The sequence below is a fragment of the Callithrix jacchus genome, chromosome 9 (assembly GCF_049354715.1).
Source record: "Callithrix jacchus isolate 240 chromosome 9, calJac240_pri, whole genome shotgun sequence".
Lineage (NCBI taxonomy): Eukaryota > Metazoa > Chordata > Mammalia > Primates > Cebidae > Callithrix > Callithrix jacchus.
In genome coordinates, this window is record NC_133510.1 from 7,713,400 (window position 1) to 7,734,309 (window position 20,910).

The 20,910-nt window shown below is 41.7% G+C and overlaps 1 protein-coding gene across 1 annotated transcript in view; it reads right to left on the reverse strand.

The window, feature by feature from the left end:
* Window positions 1–1,533: 1,533 nt before the first annotated feature.
* The window catches only part of PTPRO (protein tyrosine phosphatase receptor type O), a 287,340-nt gene continuing 267,963 nt past the window's right edge, over window positions 1,534–20,910 (reverse strand). The window contains exons 22-27 of the mRNA XM_035255268.3: window positions 20,412–20,546; window positions 19,430–19,552; window positions 13,128–13,282; window positions 10,048–10,183; window positions 3,821–3,941; window positions 1,534–2,799 (exon numbers count right to left, since the gene is read on the reverse strand). Of these exons, the coding sequence (XP_035111159.3) occupies window positions 3,837–3,941; window positions 10,048–10,183; window positions 13,128–13,282; window positions 19,430–19,552; window positions 20,412–20,546 (654 nt within the window). The 3' untranslated portion in view covers window positions 1,534–2,799; window positions 3,821–3,836. The remainder of the gene's footprint in view (window positions 2,800–3,820; window positions 3,942–10,047; window positions 10,184–13,127; window positions 13,283–19,429; window positions 19,553–20,411; window positions 20,547–20,910) is intronic.

Sequence of the window (20,910 nt, forward strand, 5' to 3'; positions counted from 1 at the left end):
GTCAGGAGTTTGAGACCAGCCCAGCCAACATGGTGAAACCTGATTTCTACTAAAAATACAAAAAATTAGCCTGGCGTGGTGGTGAGTGCCTGTAATCCCAACTACTCGGGATGCTGAGGCAGGAGAATCGCTTGAGCTCAGGAGATGGAGGTTGCTGTGAGCTGAGATCATACCATCGTGCCACTGTACTCCAGTCTGGACAACAGAGAGAGACTCTGTCTTAAGAAAAAACATAGCATTCAAAGAGAAATGTTTTTTAATGTTCAAGTTTTTAGCTCTTTCTGTGTGCCATAAAGGCTATCATGATGCATGTGCTAATGCCCCATGTCCTTTCATAACAAAGCACTACTCAAATGAATTTTAAAAACCCTAATTAATAATACAGAGGCTCTGGGAGCCTCCCTTCTGAATGCTTGAAGTTGGGTCCTGGTGTGGAAACAGAGCTTGTTAGAGTATCCTTAGGGAATGTACAAGAGAGAACAAGACACGAAGCACCTTTGGGTGAATTATCATATCTGATACTTCTTATACCTGCAAGATATGGAGCTATGATTAGGTCTTTCTTCAGTTTATTAACTGAGACCCTGGAGAGAGAATTCCAAAGTCATTATTGGGATGAATACTCTTTTGATAGATTGATGCCTTTTCCATCATAAACTCTACAAACTGAGGAGCAACCGTGTTCCAGTGAACAGTGTGACCTTCCCGTAGTTTTGACTCTGAGCCTTCAGTCTAAACTCTGGACACTTCCTCTTTCCTTTTGGGAAAATTGATCTGGCACTATCTGATCCCTACCTTAAAGGGATGCTCAGGAAAAACATAAAATATTTATGAAGTGGCTTGTTTCATGGGTAGCAATGTTCCAGGCTGCAAAAATGTCTGCTTCTGAGTGGCAGAGTTGGAAATGTTTTTCAGTTCACCCATACACTGATTCGGCTCTTCCAAGGTTGCACATTTCACTCCTGACTGTCCATGTGTGAAAATCTAAGAATGTCACACATCCCTTTGCCACCTTTCATTAACCATGTTTGTTCCTGAGAATGGTGTGATATATTATTAAAATGTCCAAAAAGGGAAATAGAGGAGTGGGGGGTGAGAAGAAAAGGAGGAGGTGGTAGCAGGGAGGTGAGTAGGAACTGACAATCCCTGAGGAGACCAAGCTGTTAACCTGCAGGGTGTGGATATCCTCTGCCATTCACCCTGCAAGGTGAAACTGAGACTCGCTGGCCAGATCTTGCAAGAAACTTTGCCAAGGTCTGCCATAGCCAGGCCTTCTCCGTGACAAGAGACGGTGGGGCGCAGAGCTGTTCACCTGGCATCCTTCACCATCGCTAAGGTCACTGATAAAATAGTAAGCTGATCTTATATCTGTGGCTTCGCAAAGATGATCAGGGATGGAGGGAAGACAGGGGAAGGGGCAGTGTCAGGTGCATGAGGACGAGCAAAGCCTCCTGGAAGCACACAGGGAGGCTCACAATAGCCACAGTTGCCATAGGGAAGCAGTCAGCTTGTATGTACTTTCAACTCAAAGTGTTTTCTGTTGTATATCTATGTCATCACCTCTTATTTCTCAGGAAGTGACACAAAGTAACAGGCTTCACAATGCCATCAATATCCATTTTGACAGCATTCATGTCACAATACACAATCATGTACTGCAATTATAGAAAATCCAAAGAATAAAATGTTACTAGTTACACTCGTTAAAATGAAGCTGACAACCGAAAGGGTAACAAAACAAAGAGAAATCTCTGTCAGAATCCGTAGAGACACTTGACAATATTACAAAGAAAATGTAGTCAAATAATTGTCCCAGCATGCTGCAGTTCACTGCCATAACTTCATAAATTCCCAGCTCTCTGCGGGAAAGAAAGTGCGTTTTCACAGCCCAGAGTTCTTAAAGAAACAGCTCTCATGTGTATGCAGGTCAACAGAACAAGGAGTGCAAAGTCTAGGCAGCAAGATTGCTCAGACAGCACGGAGTTTAGAGTCCGACTCGACACTCTTCTGAACCAGATGTGGTTTCTTGAAAAACGACTTGGACAGTAACATTAGTCCAAAGGGCCAAGGAAGAAACACCCAACTGTTAATAAGGAAGGAAACCGTCAAGAACCAGAACAGTTAAGACAATTTTTTTCTACTCTACTTAGAAGTTGAATGATAGCTTTCCATATTTGGAATAGGAAAAGATGACACAGTTGATCTGTGGGTAGAAAGCCTCTCTTCCCTGTCCACCCTCCCCAGTTCAGATCTGGTGACGCTGGAGTACAGATTACACTGCTTCAGTCTCCTTGAAGTAGAATGACCGTTTCTTCATGCGTGGCCATGACTCCTTTTAATAATGAGGTATAATCTGATGCTAACAATGCCTGTTCCTTCCTGGGTTATGGGGCTGATGATGGGGCTGATGAACGGTGTGGGCAGAAAACAGTTCAACTTTCTGATAAGAATCACACACATACAGAAATTATTGCACTTAAACACCTAAAAACAAAAATCTCAGCCCAACCAGCAAAGGGCCAGCTAAACTCGGAAGTGCAGTCCTTCCTGCCCTTTGGAGAGCGTCTTGACCTTCTTGGTGTTCTATTGAATTTGGTCCATTATTAAATGTCCCGAAGTGAAAGAGTCCAAAAAGACACTATAGGCTCTTTAAGGCTAAGTCTTCCCGGTGCTTCTGTGAGATAAATTATCTCCTTGGCCACATATTACAAAGCAGGGCCTCTTTTTAGCAAAATGACTATCAGGGGCCCCCAAAACAATCTGGAAGCAAGGGAGGATGGGTGCACATCGTGTCCGCTCCTGTGAATGAGATAGAGAAAGATAGTAAGCAGCTTGCAGTCACGGCAGCCTCCTCCTGCTCCACCACTGCTCCCACTAAGTTCAGTCCCACAACCCAGGCACATGTGGGTTGATCTGTGCATCTCTCTCTCTCTGTGCTGCCTCCTTTTGTGGGTCTGAATGTCTTTCCCTCTCTCAGCAAATTTGTTTCTCTCTGTCTTTATTCTTTATCCTTCATGTTCCATTGTGCACTCTGTCTCTCTTTATGGATGAGAGGTGCAATGCTAATGCCATCCTGCTGCCCACTGGTCCATATGCTTCCCAGACTTTCATGACTCTCCCACCATGCACCACTGTCCTCTCCCTATCCTGTCATTGGCTCCCCCAGTATAGTTAGACACTCTACAGTCTCTTTACTGAACTAAATGGGAAGATTACTGCTACCTTAGCCAAGATTACTTACACCTCCAAAATCTGATCTACTAGTCAAAATTGGAGTACAGGGCATTGAACACGTTACAAGTGTCTTCATGAAGCTCTCAAGTAAGGGCTTACCTAATGGGTGAGATCAAGGCATTTTTCAGACTCTGCTATCCTGAGACTCTATTGTCGCTGCTGTTTGTGGTTTTGGGAGTGTCCAATACAGCTAATGTCTTTTTCGTAACCCCCTGTACAACCCTTGTAATCAATAAAATATTTGCCCAAGATATCTAGATAGGTTTTGGATGGTAGTGTCCTGATACTACAGGCACAGATCCAATAAAAGAATAATTTACAGTTCCCAGTAGAGGGAATGGAGATGAGGCATCATGAGGTACAGAAGCTCATGTTTGTTGCTAACAGCAACCAAGGTGAATTGAAACTCAAAGATCTGCTACAGTGCTTGTCTCTCCCTGTGACCACCCGTGTGAGGCCAGGAGTCGGGAAGAAACACTCATGTGAAGTCAGAGTCAATACAAATGGCTACTGCCGTCTTTTGTCCCATCCATCATGTCCCGCTCTGATAGTTCTTAGAGCACCGGACAAGCTCTTCTCCACTTACAGCTCCAGATGCTGAACTAGGACTTGCTAACATTCTCATATATGACGTCGCTGATGCAGAAGTGCTGCTTCTTCTTCATCCACATCAGCTGCACACACTGATGGATAAAGATGTACTGCTCCTGGAACAAAAGAGAGAAGCAGGTTTCAGAGCAGGTGCAAAGATGCAGCGCTTTCACTGTGACGGTTTTAATGATCAGGATCTGGTGTTAAAGGAAACCATTTCCTTATTTACAGAGACACACTTTGTAACTAGAAAATCCAGCAGAATCAACTGTAAAGGTATTTTGATTAATAATAGAGCTTGGAACATAGCGGCTTCTTAAAAAAACAGTGGAATCTTTTTCCCCTAACTTCACTGAGGTATGATGAAAATTGTCTATATTTAAGGTGTACAGTGTGAAGATTTGATATACATATATATTATGAAATGACCACAATCAGGCTAGGTAACACATTCACCATCCCGAACACTTTATATATATTATACATATGTGTGTGTATTATATTATATATATATATATATATATGTATTTTGTGTGTGTGTGTGTGTGTGTGTGTGTGTGCCGAGGAGGGTGGATCACGAGGTCAAGAGATCGAGACCATCCTGGTCAACATGGTGAATCCCCGTCTCTACTAAAAATACAAAAAATTAGCTGGGCATGGTGGTGGATGCCTGTAATCCCAGCTACTCAGGAGGCTGAGGCAGGAGAATTGCCTGAACCCAGGAGGCGGAGGTTGCGGTGAGCCGAGATGGCGCCATTGCACTCCAGCCTGGGTAATGAGCGAAACTCCGTCTCAAAAAAAAAAAAAAAAAGATCTACTTGCCTAGCAAATTTCAAGGCTACAAGTATACAGTACAATACTATGAACTATGTTCACCATGCTGTACATTAGATTATTATTACTTAATGCTAAGGGAAATGAATATTCCATCAAAATCATGGGGCTATTTTGAAGAAAAAAGAATATCTCTTCATCAGACACTAAAGTCAATTCTAGGTAGTTTAATAAATCGTCATTAAAAATATAGAGGAAAATATTGTTTAATTTCTCTCTGTTTACTTTAGGAAAGGAATTTCTAAAATTAAGAGCAGTGGAATAAATTATAAATAAAAATCTCAATCTACTACATATTAAAAAAGGCAAAAGAATAAAAACATAGGGTAAACCAGAAACAGGGAGAGAAAAGTATTTTCTAGAATTATGACAGAAAATTGATACCTTTATTTTTGTGATAAAGTCATCCAAATTAGTAACATGTACAAATAGACAAATAAATAAAGGACATCAAGCGCTAGGCCAAATATTCCCTGGACGTTAGGGACTGTCTTTTTATTCCTGATGCCTACGACTTAGCTTGTGCTTGCCTGTTAAATGATTTTTGAAGTAAACTGAGGAAATATTAAAATATGCCAAAAATAGTCAAATAATAAAAAGTAAATTAAAACAATTATTTTCTATCTATGTAGTGGACAAAGCTAAAAGGAAAAAAATGTTTAATAATGACAAGTTTGTTGAGACAGTCCATTTCACCTGCTGGGGGTGGTGGTATAATTCATAAAGTGCTAATAAATGGTGTGGGCACAGATAATAGTAAAAAGTGGGAAATAATCCAATTTCATGTTCTATAAAAAGGAGATTGGTTTAAGTATGCAGTGGTGCATCTATAATGAAACATTAGTCCTTAAAATGAGCTTTATTGAATTTTAGGCAACTTGTGTTACTATACATGCTACACAATAAAATGCTAAGTGAGAAATTAGAATGTAACTAGGATGCAAATTAATACATATATACATACATATACATATATACATATATACATATAATATGAGCACAATCATGTAAAAGTTATACTTGAATGAAAACCAAGATGAAATCACCAAAATACATCTTTCTGCCAAGAAGTAAGGGTAATTTCACAGCAGTTCCTCTTTCGCTTTATTTCCCAGAGTTTCTCTATAAGTAATAGTACTAGAAATAACATTTAAAGAAGATCCAGTCAAGATATCCACAGGATTTTAAGAAGCCTCTTTTGTAACAACTTCATACAAAAAATAAAATTAATAACTCAAACATCACTGGACTGTTACCTCAGCCTAACCTGTATTTTTCAACACTGGGTTTGGAGAAAATACATTCTCTTTTGTGGAGATGGTATCCTGTCAGTGGCTGAAGTATCCCTTGAGGACACCTAATCCATTGTTTCTGGTGTTATGTCAACACTAGGAATGGATAAGACCAGAGACTGCCTGGACTTTCAATCTGCATCTACTCAGTGGCTACATTTTGTATCAAAACTGAAAACAACCAGACAAAAACACCACAAGAAAAGTAAAAAAAGACTATTCATGGAGGGGCTTGTCTTGGAAAGTCGCTGAGAAATCCAAGCTGCAGATCAGGAGGATAGGCTGCTCAAAGCAGAGGCCTGGCTGGGCGCACTGGCTCACGCTTGTAATCCCAGCACTTTGGGAGGCGGGTGGATCACGAGATCAAGAGATGGAGACCATCCTGGCCAACACAGTGAAACTCCGTCTCTACTAAAATGCAAAAATTAGCTGGGCGTGGTTGCGCATGCCTGTAGTCTCAGCTACTCGGGAGGCTGAGGCAGGAGAATTCCTTGAACCCAGGAGGCAGAGGTTGCAATGAGCCGAGATTGCACCACTGCACTCCAGCCTGGCACCTGGCGACAGAGCGAGACTCTGTTTCAAAAAAAAAAGCAAAGCCCCAACTGACTTGCAGGGAAGGATATTGAGGAAAATCATACAAAATATTCAATTCAAATAGAAGAGAGGAGAACATCATTCACAGGTAGCACTTCACAGTTTCAAAGCACTTATCTAGGTTGTATCATTTCCTATCATGTCTGCTTTACAAAAAATTAGTGAAAGTTATCGTTCATATTTTGCAGAAGAGAAATGGAAGCTTTGAGAGGTGACACGACTTGTGCAGCAGTAAAGTGGAGACCCAGGCCTCCCCCAGGGTCTGGCATTCTTTCTAAATATGCCTCTACATGTGGAGAAGCCCATGAACTGTGTCTGGTCAGGTGAGGAAGAGGAAGAGGGCAGGTCACAGTGCAGTCCGAGCAGCATGTTGCAATGACCCTGATATATGCACCTGGAGACATGGCTGCATAAATTGCAGCTACTTCTGCAATTTTTTGGGTGAGGTGGAATCAAGGCAATGTAGCGATGGCTGGAAAATTAGACACCAGTGTAGGGAGGAAATAAGGTCTACGTGAGTTGATTATATACATAAAAACAGAGCTCAATGAGGAAATCATTTCATCCTCTTGAAAATCATTAGTGTCAAAGGGATACTGTAGGATAATACATGTAAAGAGAATAAGTTTAATTTTTTTTTAACTTTGTTCTTCACTTGTTAACTCTTGTGACGTGGCAGCAGAATTTGAATGTGAATGGACTTAAGGAGAATCTCAGGCAGAACAATCTGTATTCCAAATACAGGAAGAACCTTGGTAAGCAGAGAGAAACAAGGGAAAAATAAAGATAAACGAACAAGATGTTCTAGACATAAGTTAAAACAAAAACAACACACACACAACAGACAGAACTGGAAAACATCCAACACGAGGTCCTGAGAGAATCAAGGGTCAAGCTAGAAAAGTTGGAAAAAATAAGTAACCCGGGGGACCTTTGCCCCTTTGCTGACTTTGAACTCGCCATGAGAGTTCAGGGAGTTTCTGTACCTTATTTTTAAAAATTTATTCATTTATTTATTTTTGAGATAGAGGCTTGCTCTGTTACCAGGCTGGAGTGCAACCTCCGCCTCCCAGGTTCTTGCGATTATCCTGCCTCAGCCTCCTGAGTCACTGAGACTATAGCCATGCACCACCGTGCATCACCACGCCCAGCAAATTTTTGTATTTTTACTGGGGGTTTCCATTCACCATGTTGACCAGGGTGGGGATACTGTGCTTTAAAAAGGCGGTGTCCATAGAATATCAACTTAAAATGCTGCCATAAACTAATCAAACAACTAAAATTTAGGGGAAAACATTTAGGGAGAAAACAAAATGTTTTCTTGGCTTTGCAGAAAGCAACATGGTGGCTGCTCGATTACCACCCCAAAGAGAGATAATGGCCCTGACAATGGGATGGAGCATCTGTCCTGGGAAAGAGATTAAGAATCTGTAGTTGGGAAAAGTCAAAAGCAAACATGCCATAATTAAAGTCTATGAATTTTTTCTTTCTTTTTTGAAATGGAGTCTCACTCTGTTGCCCAGGCTGGAGGGCAGTGGCACCGTAGTGGCTCACTGCAACCTCCGTCTCCTGGGTTCAAGCAATTCTCCTGCCTAAGCTTCCCGAGTAGCTGGGATTTCAGGCGCCCGCCACCGCATCCGGCCCCCAAATCTACGAAGTTTTAAAAGGTATGAATTAAGTAAATTGGGAAGACAGTTCATTAAATACAAAATACTTAAAATAAGGTGTGGCTTTTTGAAGCTTGGAAATTCATATACAAAACAGGGAGTTTTAATCACATATCAGGGTGCAAATTTATGGAAGTGAAAGCCAAAATATGGGCTTATCCATAAATCACTGATCGGCCGGGCGTAGTGGCTCAAGCCTGTAATCCCAGCACTTTGGGAGGCTGAGGCGGGTGGATCACGAGGTCAAGAGATCAGGACCATCCTGGTCAACATGGTGAAACCCCGTCTCTACTAAAAATACAAAAAATTAGCTGGGCATGGTGGCGCGTGCCTGTAATCCCAGCTACTCGGGAGGCTGAGGCAGGAGAATTGCCTGAACCCAGGAGGCGGAGGTTGCGGTGAGCCGAGATCGCGCCATTGCACTCCAGCCTGGGTAACAAGAGCGAAACTCCGTCTCAAAAAAAAAAAAAAAAAAAAAAAAAAAAAATCACTGATCAATAAACCACCGTTTACTCACCAGATAGTGGACTTCTCTGGGAAGCCAGACATTTTAAGCTTATGATTATAAAGTGACATTGATGTCCCCACACACTAAATTACATTTTAAGCTTATGATTAAAAAGTGACATTGATGTCCCCACAACGCTAAATTACCAGGCAGCGATTGAAACCAAGAAAGTGAGGCCATCAGTTGGGCTTGCTTCTAATTATCAATGAAAGGTCCGAATAGTAACAGGGATTACTCTTTCCCAAGTGGTATGATCCTGCTGTTGCTCAGAAATGAATGTGTTGAAACAGCCTTGCCAAAAATGGGTCAGATGAGAATGGGGAGCTAGGAGGAAAGAAAAATAAAAAGCGTGGGAAAGCAGAAACAGAGCTGAGACGGCGGCCATTCCTCCAGGCTTTTGACGTGATGCTGACATCTAGTGGTGCTGGCTGGGAAAAGCATGAGGAAGACCAAGGCGTTTAAAAAATATCCTAGTAACAGGTCAGGGCAGGTTGTGTTCGACTCAAGGGTTCCACCCACACACACTCTCTGAGAAAAAGAATTATTGTAAAACTGAAGCTAAAAGTCGCGAGTATGGCTGGGTGATGAAGCTTATGAACAGGACGTTGTACTTGGGTTACTGCGCCCACACAGGTACACACCCACGGCTGCTCCGAGGCAGGCGGTGCCGTCTGCCTGCGGGCCCTGGGCTGCTACTCCAGACTGAGTGCATCCTCAGCTTTCGGGGAGGGAGGAGTCGGGAAAACAGGAGGAAGACGGAGCACACAACAGTGTTGTCTCTTTCAGGGGGTGCTTCCATGTTGTTAAAATAATAAATCTTCATCACTGAGATGAAGGGAACTGGCAATGCTGGTAGGTTGGGGACTGGGAATCCTTAAAATCATAAAGGGACAGAAAGCTCAAATCCAACTCCTAGTCATCATCAAAAGTGAATTGGGATAGAGCCACGTGGAGGGTAAACTAATGAACAATGTATCGAATCCAATCAACATTTCAAATCTAAATTAAACTGCACCCGTTCTACAGTCCCTATTTGGTGGCATTTACCCAGGATGACTGTTATCTGCAATTGACTCTAGTCTTAGAAATCCACCCATGCACTCTGAATTACGATGCCAATAAAAGCGTAATCACTATACACCAAACGCATTTCTGGAGGCCACTGTGTTTCTTTCATACCTCAAAGCAGCGTGAACATATACAATAAGAAAATGGGAAAGACAGATACGAAGAAATTTGAGAGAATTGTTTTGAAGCACGTCATTGAATGATAATAAGTTTTGCAGCCCAGGGAAAATTTAAAAATACATATAGATTATGCTCCTACCTCTGTCTGTACCATAGACATCCGGTACGACCTCATTTCTGACACCAGCCCTAAGATGTCGACAAACTCGTGATCCCGAATGTGCTGCATGAGCCTGTCCAGGGCAATGAATGTCCCCGTCCGTCCCACTCCAGCACTGCGGAAGAAGGTCCCCAAGGCACGTTATTCAGATGGCGCTTCTTCACTGTTGAAATACAACTGGTGATTTCTAAAAAACTACAGACAGCATCGTTGTGGAAAAAAAGAAGACTAAGCTCCTGACAATACTTTCCACGTAACTGATTTTGAAGTCTGCAGTTGTGGTTGGTGTTCCTTCTAATGTCATACTTCTGACTGGCGTGGCTACCTTCCCGAGAGAGATTTGCACTGCACTGGCCACACACTTATTCAGGGTCTCTGCTTCTGGAGAAGGGTAGTGATTCCATGTTGAGTACTCTGGAGAGTTGGTTTCTGCCTTCAGAGAGCTGATACATGTACACAATGCCCTGTCTTTTGAGCAGCCTCAGAGTTAAGCCCTCAGACCTGCTCAAAAGTCTAGTTGAGATGTCCACACCCTAACTCTAGCTCTGGGGCCACAGAGATTTGTTTACCTTCAACCCTAAGTTCAGTTCACCATTCCAGACCTACCTGCCTTCCAGTGCTCCTGCCCTTTAGTGGGTCCTGGGCCCACTCCCATCTCCCAGAGACCTTTGAGACAGTTGCCTTAAAACCAAATGAAATATTTGGACCCAGTCTCAGCCAGTCCCCAAATCCCAGTACTCAGAGCACAGGTGGAAGTGGACTGACAGGCGCTGGCCAACTGCCCACCACAATCCCTAACTCTGTGTTAAAGTCAGCTCTTTTATTCCAATCCTCTACAAAAAGCCAAATGGCTCTAAACTTCAAATTACTATGAAATTACTGGAAAAGAGAAAGTTCAAGCCAATTTACATAATAAGTTTGCTAGAAAAATCCCACTCTCTAAACCTGGAGTTCAAGGTTGCTTTTTCTACTAGACAACTCTTTCCTCCTGGGATTTCTTAGATAAAATGATCTGCCATTGGGTGAGCAGCTGTAAAGTCATATGCGGAACTGCCCTCACTAACATCCGTTTAAGGATCTGTGAGTTTGACCCCAGAGTTGAACAGCTTCATTTTCTGCTCTTGGAAAGAACTGTTTTGAGAACAGATCATCTTATCTGCTATAGCAATCTTTTAACCTGTAAATGCTACAGTGGATTGATAGCAATGAGATCTGCCCTAAACGACACTTCGTAGCTGATGAGGCATTTTCCTTTCCGGGGAGGCACACACTCCACAGAAATGCACGTGAATGCACACACGTACATCCGCATTCTAGCCCTTCTAATTCACCGTGGCCAAGGCGGCAGCTCTGAGATTATAGATTTATTTGCTCAGATCGGCATGGCTGCCAGTGCTTGCCTTCACATCTCCATCCCACTGCCACCTCTCACAGGCCACTGGAGGATGCTTATGTCCCTCAGTCTTTTGAGGCTGCATAAGGATTTTACAGTCATATCATACCACAGAGATGGACTTTGAGGCAGCCCCGTTCATATAGTAGGAAGAACAAATTAACTTTGATGATAACGGTTCCTGTTGGGAATTAGTGTGGACCTTGATTTTTTAATATTCTATATCCTCTTTCATTCTACTGTCTAAAAATTTAGAGACAATGCTGAGGAAGAACCGTAGCAAACATGTTTATCTTCTTTGGCTGAATATTTTCGTTTTTCCTTTTTCTTTTCTTCTTTTTATTTTTATTATTATTTTTTTTATGCAGTCTTGCTCTGTCATCCAGGCTGGAGTGCAGTGGCACGGTCTCGGCTCACTGCAACCTCCGCCTCCTGGATTCAAGCGATTCTCCTGCCTCAGCCTCCTGAGTAGCTGGGACTACAGGTATGCATCACCATGCCTGGCTAATTTTTGTATTTTTAGTAGAGACAGGGTTTTGCCATGTTGGCCAGGCTGGTCTCGAACTCCTGCCCTTGTGATCCGCCTGCCTCGGCCTCCCAAAGTGCTGGGATTACAGGCACGAGCCACTGTGCTCGGCCCATTTTCTTGTTTTTTTTTGAGATGGAGTTTCACTCTTGTTACCCAGGCTGGAGTGCAATGGCACGATCTCGGCTCACTGCAACTTCCGCCTCCTGGGTTCAGGCAATTCTCCTGCCTCAGCCTCCTGAGTAGCTGGGATTACAGGCACGCGCCACTGTGCCCAGCTAATTTTTTGTATTTTTAGTAGAGACGGGGTTTCACCATGTTGACCAGGATGGTCTTGATCTCTTGACCTCATGATCCACCCGCCTCGGCCTCCCAATTGTTTTTAGGTTTATTTATATTGTGCCGAGCTGTGACCAGCTTTCTATAGTTTGACCTACTATTTGTCCATGTTGTAACTACTCAGAATCCTTGATGGGGCAGGATAATATCACACACTAAGAGCACGATCGTCATAGATTCGCAGGCCTGGGTTTGAATACTGTCTCCTCCGTGTTCTACTTGCAGGCAGTTGTGTGAATCCCTTACCATCTTTACCTTTCTTTACATTTTTCATTTAAAAATGGGAATAATGGCCGGGCGCGGTGGCTCAAGCCTGTAATCCCAGCACTTTGGGAGGCCGAGGCGGGTGAATCACGAGGTCAAGAGATCAAGACCATCCTGATCAACAAGGTGAAACCCCATCTCTACTAAAAATATAAAAATTAGCTGGGCATGGTGGCACGTGCCTGTAATCCCAGCTACTCAGGAGGCTGAGGCAGGAGAATTGCTTGAACCCAGAAGGCGGAGGTTGCAGTGAGCCGAGATTGTGTCATTGCACTTCAGTCTGGGTGACAATAGTGAAACTCTGTCTCAAAAAAAAAAAAAAATGGGAATAATAACATCTATCTTATAGGGTGTAGACATGAGATAGCCATAATAAATATTGTGTATGGTAAGATATCAATTAATCATAGTTTAAAATATCAGAATTCATTATTTAATTTTCAATTACATCTGATCAGGGGCTTATGGAATGGTGAACTATTCCCCTTATAAAACCAGCCTCTAATTTTTAATAGAGAACACAGCTGAGGACGTTACCTGCAGTGAATGATCATGGGACCTTTGCTCTTGGTAGCTTGCTGTCGGACCATGTGTACAAACTGCAGGATACTCTCTGCAGCATTTGCTGTGGGCACACCGTGATCAGGCCATGCGGTGTAGTTGAAATGCATCACATCCTGCATCTCGTCAGCCTTTAGGGAAAAGAGTCAAAACCAAGCTTTAACTTTTCAGTTCACTGTTAGGATGGCCCAGGACTCCACTGGGGATCCCAGGTTAGTCACGCAAGAAGGTAGAGCCATGCTCCACTCCCAGTCAGGACACCTTCCTTTCCGGCTTTGAGCACCATATCTTTGAGCACCGTAAAACAGGTACTGAAAAAAAAAACCACACGAATTGTACAAAGCTTCAGAGAGTAGGATAAGTAGGCTAATCTGTACCTGCGTAATTAAGGACAAAAGCGTAAGCAGATTAGGATTTGCATCTTGGCTCCGTCATTTAGAAGCTGCGTCAGCTTTGGCTAATGAATTAAACACTGTAGAAAGTGCTGTTGGTGCCCTTTGGATACCCTCTGCCATCCTGGGGCACACTTTTCCCCGTTGCTGATAACAGCATAGCAGTACCCTTCTTTTGATAGTTGCCTTCTACTGCATGGAGCTGCCTCGATGGAAAATGCCTAAGAGGTTGCTTTCTCCTGCTGAGGGCAGCCCACAGCTAATGATTGACTAACCGTGGGGTGCAAAAATCCAGCCTCTTTCAGAGTGAGACAATGCCATGGTGCTGTTCATGCCCCAGCACTGTCTGTGGGATCCAGCACAGGGGAGACTTCAGCTGAATGCTCTGAGTGGCTTCTTCTCTGTCAGTCTGCTTCCCTTGCTCCCTGTGGGGCTTCCCCAAGAATGCACTTCCACAAAATCACTCATATGAGAACCCTTGTCTCGGGCTTTGATACTAGAAGACCTGACTCACTGAACTTCAGTTTTCTCATATCCAAAAATGGCCCAATGACACTTACAACAGGAGTTGTGTGGATTAAGTGTAATCACATTTGTGATTATCATTACCTACTAGTACCTCATTACTATCACTCACTGTCATCCAGCTCTGTGCATTGTATGGCTGGTTCTGGGAATCCAAGCAAGTGAGTATAGCTTGTGTATTAATCCTATTCCTGTTGTCCCATGCATCAAATATATTGCTGGTCCCTTTGAACGGACTACATATTAACTAAAATGTGGATCTTTCCAGATCAACTATTTTTAGTCCCAACGAATTTGTAAGCATGATGTATTCTCCATGTGTCAGCAACTGTCAGAAATATCCCAAACCCAGGCTTCATAAAGGTCTGATTCATCTCTCATTCCTCAAATTCGCAAAGAGCCTAGAATTCACTCAGAGAATGGAATATATATCATAATTGGGAAGGAGGGAAACTTGGCCTCGCTGTCAGTTTTGAGTTAAAGTTTAAGTTCAGGTATTAAAAGAGAAATGAATTTCGAAGAGTCAGTGGTCTTGGGCAGAAAATCAATGTATAAAGACAATACGTAAATAAAATGTACAAAGAAATATATAAGATCTGCTTAAATATACATGAGTTGTCACCTCCCCTCCACCCGTTGTACCCTTGGCACCTAATGTATCCCCAGCAGTGTGCAGCACCTCCCCTGCTATGTTCAAGGGCTCTGGCTGAGACACAGAGAGCATGAAGTCTACAAAGATACTGGCTACCCTCAGTGCTGCCTTCAGGAAGTATGTTGAGAAAGTATCTTGGGCATAGTGAATTGCACAGGATAATTTACTTATTCAACATCATGAGGATTTGAGAATACCCAGCCACCAGATAACTTTGGTTGCCAGGAAAGTTCAGGAGAATGCTCGTCCTGTTCAAATGCCGATCATAATTTGTATAACTTGTGTACATTGTAGCCAATATATATATGTGTGTGTGTTTATGTGTATATATACGTGTGTGTATGTATATATATATGTGTGTGGGTGTATATATGTGTGAGTGTGCATGTATATATATGTGTGTGGGTGTATATATATGTGAGTTTGTATGTATATATGTGTGTATATATGTGTATGTGTATACATGTGTGTATAGTGTGTGTATGTGTGTATGTATGTATGTGCATGAGTGTGCACATGTGTATGTGTGTATGTGTATTTATATATGTGTATATATATGTGTGTATGCATATATATGTGTATATGTGTGTATATATATATGTGTGTGTGCGTGTATGTATGTGTGTGTATGTGTGTATATATGTGTGTATATATATGTGTATGTGTATATATTTGTGTGTGTGTATATATGTGTGTGTATATATATGTATATGTGTATATATATGTATATGTGTATATATTTGTGTGTGTATATATGTGTGTGTATGTATATGTGTGTGTGCGTGTATGTATGTGTGTGTATGTGTGTATATATGTGTGTATATATATGTGTATGTGTATATATTTGTGTGTGTGTATATATATGTGTGCATGTGTGTATGTATGTGTGTGTATATATGTGTGTGTATATATATGTGTATGTGTATATATTTGTGTGTGTGTATATATGTGTGTGTATATATATGTGTATGTGTATATATTTGTGTGTGTATATATGTGTGTGTATATATGTGTGTGTATATATATGTGTATGTGTATATATTTGTGTGTGTGTATATATGTGTGTATATATATGTGTATGTGTATATATTTGTGTGTGTGTATATATGTGTGTATATATGTGTGTGTATATATATATGTGTATGTGTATATATTTGTGTGTGTGTATATATGTGTGTATATATATGTGTGTATATATATGTGTGTGTGTATATATGTGTATGTGTATATATTTGTGTGTGTATATATGTGTGTGTATATATGTGTGTGTGTGTATATATATGTGTATGTGTATATATTTGTGTGTGTATATATGTGTGTGTATATATGTGTGTGTATATATATGTGTGTGTGTGTATATATGTGTATGTGTATATATTTGTGTGTGTGTATATATGTGTGTGTATATATATATGTGTGTGTATATATATGTGTGTGTGTGTGTGTATATATATTTTTTTAGCCGAAATACATTTTCACTTCAACCATTTACATTTTCACTTTCAACCTTGAAGTGAAAATGTATTTGGCTAAAAACTGCAAGGTGATTTAAAATCAGGAAATTATTAAATTTTAGTTAGTTGCTCCGCAGCTACAAGGCAGGGGTCCTGGAACCGCGGTCAGCCTGTGAGCTGAATAGCAAGGCATGAGTTTCCTGGCAACAAAAATGTTTTTGATGATCTTTACTCTCCAGCTCTCACACAGGCCATGCCAAGTTTCAAGTAGTAGAAAGTGACAAGTTGTGTGTTATGGTCATTTTTCTCCTTTCCTGTTAAATGAGAAAACTTTTCTGGTTTTCTCTTACTTAGCTAATCCCAAATTTCTCTTACCTTGATTTCCTTATTTATGTAATTTTATCCTTTTTGTAATTGGAAAGCTTCTGCATATCAATATGGAATGGATAAAGAAGGGTATAAACAAAAAACGAAACTAACTGTAAAACGTGTTTATTAGCACAGCACAGTGCTTTTCGGGCAACTGAGCTTTCATTTTAGGAACTTAACATTTAGCTTCGGTATCCTTACGGCCAAAAGGGGGCACTCTGGTACCAGATGCTTGTAACAGATGAATGCCTTCCAAGCAAACACTGCGGTTCAATGTTTTATTCCTAGTTTTCAAATCCTTCACATGATTGTCATCGAAAGATAGGTCGTCATTTAAGACCAAGGACAAGAAGCATAGTACTGACCATGCAATAATCTGTGTGACTCCTCCTTGCCAACAGAATCGGCAGTGGAACAGACCCTATTTTGTGCTCTGAAATGTTCTCTCCTACATGCAAACCTAGGGACAGATTTGTACTGTATTTGTTTAGCAATTTGTGCTGGCTTCTCCATGGAAATAGCTAAGAACGAAAGCAGAGTTCAAACGGCATTCGGGTTGACAAATATTTTCTCTGATGGAAAGTCTGTTGATGCTTTACGAGTGCCTTATTATTTTTGAAATAACTCGTTCATTTACTGATTTATTCATTCCACAAGGATAGAGCAGTTGCTTCTGAAACTCACAGTGTATCGGGGAGGCAGAAACGAGGAGTGAGAATTGTCACTGCTACGATGTGCTGTGATAGAGCAGTTTACTGAGTTTCTGCCCCAGCAAAGGAAAGTGTTAATGGTGTCCAAGCCCAGAGAAGATGCCACAAAACAGGTGACACTTAAGCTGAAACTCTGCATTTGAGCAGAAACGCGTGCTTAATGTGGAAGCAAGGTGAATTTCAAATGACTGAAACGACATGAAACACAGTCTGTTAGAGCCGGACAGGGATTTGCCTAAATTCTCCTGGTGGCAAAAGACATTGTTAACTGCCAGTTAAGAAGTGATTTATTGCCTGGGCGCAGGGGTTCACACCTGTAATCCTAGCACTTTGGGAGGCAGGAGGATCACGAGGTCAGGAGTTCCAGACCAGCCTGGCCAACACGGCTAAAGCCTGTCTCTACTAAAAATACAAAAATTAGCCGGGCGTGGTGGTAGGCGCCTAGAATCCTAGCTACCTGGGAGGCTGAGGCAAGAGAATTGCTTCAACCCAGGAGGCAGAGGTTGCAGTGAACTGAGATTGCACCACTGCACTCCAGCCTGGGCAAAAGAGCAAGACTCCATCTCCAAAAAAAAAAAAAAAAAAAGAATTGATTTATCTCTCGTACATATGAATAAATAGATAGTATCAGGTTCTTACGTTGTACTGATATGGGCAATCTTTGTTTCCCTGGTGTGTTTTGAGGGTCAGCAAACATTTTCTGCAAAGGGACAGTTAGCAAGTATTGTAGTTTTTTTGCAAATCATGTCGTTTTGATTGCAACTACTCAAGCTTGATGTAGCACAAAAGCAGTCAGAGATTATTTGCAAGCAAATGCAGCCTGTGTTCTAATAAAATATTATATATGGACATTGAAATTTGAATTTCACAGAATTTACATAGGGTATTTCATATAAATAGTACGAAATAGTGTGTACTATAGACATACAGTATTTCATATTATTTTCATATGGTATTTCATACTATTTTTCTTGTTTTTTTTTTTTTTTTTTTTTTTTTTTTTTTTTTTTGAGACAGAGTCTTGCTCTCGTTGCCCAGGCTGAAGTGTAGTGGCACAATCTTGGCTCACTGCAACTGCTACCCACTGGGCTCAAGTGATTCTCCCACCTCAGCCTCTCGAGTAGCTGGGACTACAGGTGTGTGCCACCAAGCCAGCTAATTTTTCTATTTTTAGTACGATGGGGTCTCCCTGTATTGCTTAGGCTGATCTTGAAATCCTGGGCTAAAGTAATCCGTTTGCCTCAGCCTCTCAAAGTGCTGGATTCCAGGTGTGAACCACGGTGCTCAGTCGATTTTTTCAGCCATTAAAAAATGTCAAAACCATTCTTAGCTCCTGGACTTTAGACAACAGGCAGTAGGTAAAGTTGGTCAATAGGTTGCAATTTCTTATCTCCTTAACTATTAGGATTGTTTCTAAGCAAGGAAGAACATGTCAATGAGAATTTTCCTATTCAATTTTGTCTTCATAGGGAGCACGTTCAAGTGGAGAAGACTATTAAGAGTAAAAACTCCTCTATATTCTATAGGCTGAAGTCAATGGCTTGACTTTGGTTGATGTTAGCCTGGCACAGAAATATTGAGCATTTGCTCAGAGACTTGTCAGCAGAAAGGTGACAGGCCTTGTGAGAAAAACAGACTTTTCTGGACATGTTATCAATCAGAAATCAATAGCCATTCAAGAGAAATAGGGAATTATGATTAATAAGACCTAGAAGTACCTTCCAAATAATGAAAACCAAACCAGAACAAAATAAGAAAAAAAAAAAAACAAACAAAACCCAAACTACTAAATCATGGTTTAATCATTTAATTTAAAATGTAAGTACGCCTTATAGACCCTAATTATACTCATATATGATTAGCATAAGTAACGAGAACACTTCTGTCCTCAATGATGCCTGATAGGCAATGATTAATAGTCTTCTATGCTCCTGAGCTAATTCGAGATGAACTAGTGCACTTCTTACTCTATCCTCTCAGGCTCTCCAGACTAACCAGATCATCCACACCATCACTGATGAAATGGGAAACAATGACACTGAGAGTTGATTTTTCCTTCTGAAGAGAGCAGCATTGCCAAGGCCAAAGTGCTCCTTGGCTGGGGCTCCCAGCACCTGCCGGGCAGTGGTGTCGGTGTCAGTATACGGACAGCACCGCTCTCTGCCTGGTGACTTACATAGTTGATCCGGAAGTGTCTACAGGCCCAGTCGTCCCGCTCTTCCTCTGAAATCATCTCCACGGTGATGTCTCCGTAAGCTATAGGTTCTTCTGTGAATGGCCAGTAATGGTCACATTTCACCTGGAGCAAGGGCAAAGCATTTTTTGTTTTTTAAACAGACTAGGGAAGAAATTAAGTCTGAGCTCACTTAGGGAACACAAAGGTATTCGCCTCTGAAAGATTAGATAGGACCGTTGCAAAGATGAAACAGAAAGCAAATACCATCGGTTTTGCTACATAGTGTGAATTCTTATCACATGACTTCGGCCTTTCTCATCATACCTAACGGAGACAGAGCTGAGCGGTCAGGGGATACAGTACTCGGAACGCCCCAGTCACTGGGGAGGCTGAGGCAGGAGAATCGCTTGAACCTGAGAAGTGGAGGTTGCAGTGAGCTGAGATCCCGCCACTGCACTCCAGCCTGGGCGACAGAGAGAGACTCTGTCTCAAAAACAAACAAACAAACAAACAAACAAAAAAGCACTCAGAACGCATAACATTGCTCCAGGAATGTAATTCTCTGTAAGCGCTGGTTGCTGAAACTGCTGTTAGTAACTTGAAATCAGTGTTATCTAATAGCAACTGAAGCAACCTGCTGCGATTCTGAGACTAGTTTTCCCACTGCCACCACTCACCAATCAGAGCTTGCCGCTCCCCAAAACTTTACTAATGCTAATGAACTTTCCTGCAAAATAATATGCAATATTCATCCTTTTTAGAAGACGTCCAACCTTCTCTTTTTTCCTCTGGACTTTGCAAAGACCACTGGGCCTGTGTGTTTGCCCCCAAATTCTAATTCTTGCTTCCCGAATAAAATGTTTTAAATTTAGTGATTTTTCTCTATGTTTCGTTTGACTTTGCAGACAGCAAGCCCTTCATCAACGTCAGTGGCCGCGGCAGGTTTTGCTGCTGAGCACAAACAGCTTCAGTAAGCACATACCCTCCTTTTCTCGTTACACTGGGTGAGCATGACAATAATCTGAGACTTCTGTTGCTGGACCATGTTCCAGAAGTCATTTCTGGTTTCAGGCAGCGGCCCCTGGGTGGCAATATACTCCTGGGGTGAGTTGTATCCCTGAAAGATAAGTGACAAAATTATCACCTAACCAGCCACTGTCAACACCAAATGCTGCTCCACACCTGTGGGAAAAAAACCGAAAATTTACCGGTGATAAAATTGGCAAAGGATCACACGCTTATGTAACGTTTTCTCCATTTTTCATCAAAGAGGCTATCGGAGTAACTGACCGAAATTAGTCTGTGTGATTTTAAGAATGGTTCTTCCAAAGGCTATAAAAATCACATCCACACCTTTTTATGACAGTAATGACTATCTTTATCTTTTAAACGTGCAGGTGCTCGAGTGGAACCCTTTGAATTTGGTTGCTGAAACTGAAATTTAAACACAAGAAAGGTGATCTTTAGCCTTTCTACTCTCC